General features: G+C 53.2%; 1 protein-coding gene across 1 annotated transcript; it reads right to left on the minus strand.

The window, feature by feature from the left end:
• Positions 1-635: 635 nt before the first annotated feature.
• On the minus strand, positions 636-6,200 carry LOC106897307 (E3 ubiquitin-protein ligase TRIM39-like). The gene is made up of 8 exons (XM_014957890.1): positions 6,136-6,200; positions 4,412-4,503; positions 3,742-4,109; positions 3,021-3,116; positions 2,547-2,777; positions 2,354-2,376; positions 1,863-2,077; positions 636-1,613 (listed from the first exon to the last, which is right to left on the minus strand). Exons 1-8 carry the CDS (start codon positions 6,198-6,200, stop codon positions 901-903), a joined length of 1,803 nt encoding a protein of 600 aa, XP_014813376.1. The 3' UTR covers positions 636-900.
• Between the last annotated feature and the right edge of the window lie 150 nt (positions 6,201-6,350).

The following is a 6,350-nucleotide window of genomic DNA, read 5'->3' on the forward strand; positions in this document are numbered from 1 at the left end:
CCAGGGAGCGGTCAGCGAGCGGCGGTATCGAGTGGCGGTATCGTGATCGCGGTTGTATATCCCTCTGTTATTGTTGTTGCTATTTCCTGGGTTTTGTCCTGTTCAGTTAAAATTGCCTTTGTCTCAACCCACGAGTTTTGCCTTTTTATTCCCATTTTCCCCTCCTGTCCGCGTGGCCGTGAGGGCGAGCAGCTGCACGTGGTCCTTTGTTGCCGTCTGAGGCCAAACCACGACAATGGGGAAAGACTGGGATGATCCAGTCTGGAACGGAGAAGGATCACAAGTCTGCAACGGGGTTGGAGAGATGGCAGAGCCAATTATGAGATCCCCCCAATGCTCCTCATTACAGCCTGTTAATTGGCTAATTCCCCTTTGAGTCTGGGAAAAGAGGGCTCCTGGGGCCATAAGCATCCTCACCGTGCTCTGATCTGCTTTCCCAGGCAGGGACATCTGGGGACAAGAGGAGGGCTTGATGGACCTTCATCTGAACCCCTGCATCTCATCTCCCTGTGCAGTGGGTTTCCAAGAGGAACCAGGATGACTTTTCTTTCCTCCAGCGCAATTTAACACCTTCTAAGAAAAACCCTGCAGAAAATAAAAAACCCAAGATAAAAATGCCACACACAAGGCAGAAATTATTTGGACTTGTACTTTTATTTTAACGCCCCATCAGGGAAAGTTTGCAGCCATCCTATAACAACCATGTAGTGATTAAACAGGGATTGAAAGATCAAAATAGAGTTGAAGGCACAGAAATGCTCCCATTTTGCACAGAAGGAACCCAAACACCACTCCCCTTTCCTGTCCCTTTGGTGGGATTGGGACAAAACCCAGCCCCTGGTTTCTTTCCCAAGGGTAACTCGAGGGCTTTGGGGGTTGGGTTTTTTCTTGTCCTGTGCCTTAGGGAAGAAGTTTGAGATGAGCATCAAACATCACCATGAACCACGGGAAGACTCTCTGCCCCTGAAAAGATGCCGGTGGAAAAGCAAAGATCCGTTCTTTGCTCTCGGCATCAAAAAACACCACCCTCCCTTTCTCATAGTCCAAGTAGATTCGTATCCGCTTGGGGACACTGCATAGAGTCAAGGGGGTGCGAGCAGGAGAGGTCAGAGCCCTGTACCCATTTAGGTTACGACACAGAGCCCATATCCCCTCATTGGGATTCAGGCACAACCAACGGTCCCTTGGAACAAGCTCCTTGGCAACACCAATGGCCCAAAAGTCTTCTCTGTGGACCTCCACGTCCCAGTGGTGCCACCCCGATGTGAAGCCTCTCGAGCCCAGCACGCAGGGATAGACTGAGAACCTCCTCGGGTTGGAGGGCAGGTCCTGCTTATCGAATTCGTACCCCACAAGCTTGCAGTCTTTCGAGAGATAAAGCCTGGCATTGGCTGTCTCTGGGTCCAGCATCATCTGTGCTGGAGGTGGAGAGAGAGTCAGGCTCATTGCAGCAGATTTGGAGGGAAGAGGGTTTTTTCTCTCCTCTCCCATCACTCTGACCTGGTTGGGACCCCTCCAGGCATTGCCTGGTGGTGGGACCAGGATGGGAGAAGGGTGAAAGGAGGCAGCAGAGCAATTGATGTCAATCAATGGTTGGCCACGTGTTTGGTTCACTTACTTTTCAAGGGAAGCTCGACCGCCAGGAAATCTAGAGGGAAGAGAGAAATGGGAGAAACACAAAGATCAGTTGGTCTGATTGAGGGTTTCTGCAAAAGTCCCGAGAGTCAGAAACAGGATTGGGGGAATATTGAGAAACTTGAGGAGGCAGAGGAGAAGAGGAGGAGGACAGGCAGGGAACATCAGGCCAACGCTCGCTGCTCGTTCTCTGTCTCCTTGTGGGATCTTGAAAGAAATAACCCCTCATTCAGCACCCAGGATGCCTTTCTTTCCCCTGGCTTCACTCCATCCCTCCCCACCAAGAAGCACGATGGCATTGCCCTTTCTGGACCTGCCCTTGGTACCTCGGAATTCCTCCACACGTTCCTCGATGTTTGCCGAATTCTCAGTGAAATCAGAGAATTTCTTTTCCAGCTGCGGGGAAATCTGGAGTGAGTGGGAGAGCGTTTCCCTCTGGCCCCTGGAAGGGAAGAGGGGATGGATTTACACCTGGTTGGAGTTTGCTGCTCCATCTTTTCTCAGCACTCCCTGCTCCTGCCTCCTGCCAGCCCGTGTCCAAATTCATCATTAATTCAGGAGAGAGAGGCAGAGCCCTCCTTCCAACCCCCCGTGGCCTCGGTCAACTCCAAGGGCTGTACTGCAGAAGAGCCAACCCGTCCCCAAGTGCTTTCTCCCCGTGTCCTGCCACAGAGCTGCTCTGTGGTGGTGACATGGTGACAGGAGAAGGACCACAGACCTGCTCAAGGTGGTTCCGATGTCCTGGAGGAGAGAGAAAAAGAGACTCAGTGAGATGGAACACCTCCCCTTGGAGTACCGGGGTCCCACTCGAAGGAAGTCCCTCTTGGAGCAGGTTGGGGGAGACAAGGGAGGGCTGGAGACCAAGCTCAAGATGGGCCTTCCCAGCCAGTTTGGAAAGCCTGGGCTCTCACCTTCAGGAGCTGCCAGTCTGGCTGCTGGTACGTCCTCTCCATCTCCCCAGTCAGCGTGCCCAGCCTCGTTGTCTCCTCCAAAAGCCTCTGGAGGATTTCTTCATGGGCTTTTCTTATCTCTGTGTCCAGCTGCTCCAGCTGGGCCAGAAGAGAGGACTCCTCCTTGTCCAGGAACTCGTGCAGCTTCCTATATGTCCTCACAATCTCCTGCTTTGCAGCTTCTGTCCTCTCCTGCCAAGGGCAAGCCCAAAGGGGGAAAGGGCAGCAGAGAGCAGGAGAAGAGCAGCAAGGGTCAAGGGTGGGCCATGCTTCAGTGGGAGCCACCAAGAAGAAGCATTCGGGGAAGATACAAACCCCCTCTCCCTTCCCCACAGCCCTTGAGCATCACCCACCCCTAGGGGGGAGGAGGAGGAGGAGGAGATGTTCCTCCTTTCTTCCCACACCATCTGCCCAGGAAACCTGATGGGCACCTACAGTGTGGTCCTTGAGTCTGTCTTCTCTGTCCTTCACGGAAGATTGAAGCGCCTCTTGCTCTGATTTCAGAAGGTGCAGTTGGGTCTGAATTTGTTTCTGAGAGGAGGGAAAGAAAGAAGTCCCCTGTGGAATGGCATCGTGGTCTGGCAGCCTCAGCAGAAGCACCAGGGAACTCCTGGTGGCTCTTGGGGCAAGTGTTGGCAGAGTTTTGGGACCCCCATGACTGTTCCAAGGAAATTAATCTCTTTCTTTAACATTTCTTTTGGTATTTTGACAAAGATCAAAACTTTTCCAGGGAGGTGTGGGGTGGGAGAAGGGCTGAGGATCTCTCCCTCTCCTTTCCTCCTGATCTTCAGCAGAGCAGACCTTGACAAGGGACCCCCACCCCAGAGGACAGAGCCATTGATGGAGTTTTGCAGAGGGATTGTGGTGGGGAGAAATCCTACACCTCTGTTTCCTACCCTCCCTTAAGCCCCTGCTCGTGGCTGAACCCTGGGGGAGAGGACCCCTTGGTCCCCAAGAGCGTGCTGCTCCTACGTCCACGTCTTCCTCAGGGCAGGCAATGCCACCTCAAGGGTTGGTAGCAAGAGACAAGGATGGGTGAGTCCACAGGGGGTTTATCCCACAGGTCAAAGGCTCTACAGGGATCTCCACCCATCAAGAGCTGCAACCCCAGGAGCTTCTGGACCCTTGTACCTCAACACAACCATAACCACCTCACCTTGTACTCCTGGGCAGCCTCGTCCACGGGAACCACAGAATGGTCACGGTGCATCTTGGACCTGTCACACACCACGCAGATGAGCCTTTTGTCATCTTGGCAGAAGAGCTTCAGGGGTTCCTGGTGTTTCTCACACAAGTTCTCCCCTCCTTCCACCTCTCTGACTGGTGGCAGGTTCAATCTCTCGGCTGCTTCAATCACGTTGGCCAACTCCCTGTTGGGGCGGAGGAATCTCTGGTCCCCCATCTCCCTGCACTGGGGGCAGGAGAAGTTGGTAGTCAGTCCTTCCCAGGTCTGACTGATACACGACCGACAAAGCTGTGCCCACAGTGGATGAACACGGGGTCCTGGAATATCCCCAGGCAGATGGAGCAGCAGAATTCATCCCGCAGGATTTCCACAGGCGTCCTGGCTGCCATGAGGAGCGACCGTCGGAGCTCCTTTCTCGCTCAAGTGATCAGAAAGGGTAGAGATTACTCTTCCTGCTTCTACACCATTGGTTGCTCTGAGACCCAGCCCCTTCCCAGCAGGGCTTCAGGCCATACATTAACTTAGATTGCTCCGGGAAGTAGCAGTTGGACAGCTGAGGAGGAAGGGAATTGGAGACGCCCATCCCATTTTAACCCTTTTTTGGAGACTGTGGGATTTTTTACTTTCCAAAGCCACTTACAATCCGTGGATTCCGGTGGGATTCGGCGATTCAAGAGCAGCTGGAAGAGGAGTTTCAGGCCCTGGTGGCACCTCAGAGAGGTTGTGGTGCAGCTGGGGGTGGGAGACAAGCGGTGGTTAAAACTGCCTCTGAAATGTCAGGGGTGAGAGGACGGGGCCAGGGCTTGGGAAGGACCTCATACCCCTTCAGTAGGGGCTCTATAGGGCTGTTTGGGAGGACTCCAGCATCTCTTGGGTCACCTGAAGGGTTCAGATGTGGAATTCGTTGAAGAGCAGGCCCTTCCTGGTTGTCAGAAGCTGTTTCTGCTTCTCCTGACCCTTGCGACATCAGCTTTAGGGTAAGATGGGCCATCAGACCAACACCCTGCTGAGACTGCTCTGGAGCAGGGATCCTCCCGCGTCCCTGGGGATTGCTGGTGCCTCCAAGACCCTCCAAGGTCCCAGCAGGTTTCTCTGAGCTGCAGTGACAGAGCTGAGAGGTCCGGACTGGAGCTTTTCCTTCCTTTCCTGGCTTTTTCAAGACCTTTGACTTTCAAGAATGGTTCTTGCCCCTTCTTTCCAGCACCCTCGCCTGATATAAAGCTGCTTATTAGGCTTCCTGACCCAAAGGAATATCTATAAATTGCAGAAAGGCAGAATTGCAGCTCGTTCTCTTCATCTTTCCTTCCTCCCACCCCTGATTTCTCCCACCCCACAACTCAGCCAAAGGCAGCTGAAATGAACAGGGTTCAACACCAAAGCCTTGACAATTACATATGTTCTTGCCGATCCCATGAAGGTTTTTGACTCACAAGAGATCCTGGTGGGAAAATGGCAGATATTAAGCCGGAGTCAGCAGAATAATCTTCTCCTTTCTTGTATCCAAAGCAGGAACCAGAGCCAGCCTCTCCAGCCCCACAGGAGCGTCAGTGTTGACCGTCCAGAGTCAAGAGAATGGAGTGTCAAGGTCAGGAGAAGTTGGAAAGGGTGGGAGAAGGGCAGGAGGGGTGAAAGCTTTGAAAGTGGTGTCCCCAGGGGCTGTTGCCCAAATCCTGGGCTTTGTTCTCCTGCTCCTCCCAGGGTAAGATTCCCCAGAGAAATCGTGGAGGGCACCCAAATGTTAAAAAATCCGCCCAAGGTGACCCTTTCTCAATCTCCTGCTCTTGGAAACGCCATGAGAATGAGATTGGAGGTGGAGACAGGGACTCGTTTGATCCCCTTTATTCAAGTCCCGATATACAGTGTGGTTTCCTGCATCAGACCAAAGGCTTGTCCAGAGTGTGCCATGTCCATCTCACTCTCTGAGGGAGGCGGCTGGATCCTGGACTCCCCAATCCAGAAGAATAACAGGATTTTCTCTCCGTTGAAAAAATCAGAGGAAAAGCTAAAGCCAAGGTGTCTCGTTATGGGCATGGAAGAAAACCACGAGTCCCTTTTCGTCACCCAGGGAGACCCGGATGGTCCTCGGCCTCCCCTTCAGAGGCTGAACTGTTTGGAAGGAGGTGAAAGCTTGAAGCCTGTTCCCGCAGATGCCAAGGGCCCAAATCCCTTGGGATGGGTGGAGGCTAATCCAACCCTTTCTCCACGCAGAGTCTCTTGCCACCCCCACAGCCCAAAATCACTGGCTCCCCAGTTGCACCTCCCACTATTGCCTCCCCGCCATGAAACCTTCACAACCCAACATGCAGTAGTAGGTGTCAAATCTCTGGGGGGTGTTTGGGATAATTCTGGGGCGTTTCATCCCACCTCATGCTCCTCCGGTCCTCAGAGAGGACTAGATGGGGGTTGGCCGTGTCTGGATCCAGGGTCATGTCTGCTGACGGGGAGGGAAGCAGGAGAGAAGGAGAAACAAGACGTCAGAGGGAAGGTGAGGGACATTTCTCTCCATCTACACCTTCCTGATTTTTTTTTTTCCAGGGATGAAATCTTGGGTGGACCAAAGCTTTGGTAAAGGCTTTTCT

Source organism: Calidris pugnax, unplaced genomic scaffold, assembly GCF_001431845.1.
Source record: "Calidris pugnax isolate Ruff unplaced genomic scaffold, ASM143184v1 scaffold385, whole genome shotgun sequence".
NCBI classification, from domain to species: Eukaryota; Metazoa; Chordata; class Aves; order Charadriiformes; family Scolopacidae; genus Calidris; species Calidris pugnax.

Excerpts from the sequence above, each read along its gene's own strand:
- LOC106897307 (XM_014957890.1), bottom strand. The coding sequence starts at position 6,200 with ATGACCCTGGATCCAGACACGGCCAACCCCCATCTAGTCCTCTCTGAG. Across the intron at positions 4,504-6,135 it reads GAGGACCGGAGGAGCATGAG|CTGCACCACAACCTCTCTGA; the intron begins GTGGGATGAAAC and ends TCCCACCCCCAG. Across the intron at positions 3,117-3,741 it reads AGGCTGCCCAGGAGTACAAG|AAACAAATTCAGACCCAACT; the intron begins GTGAGGTGGTTA and ends CCCTCCTCTCAG.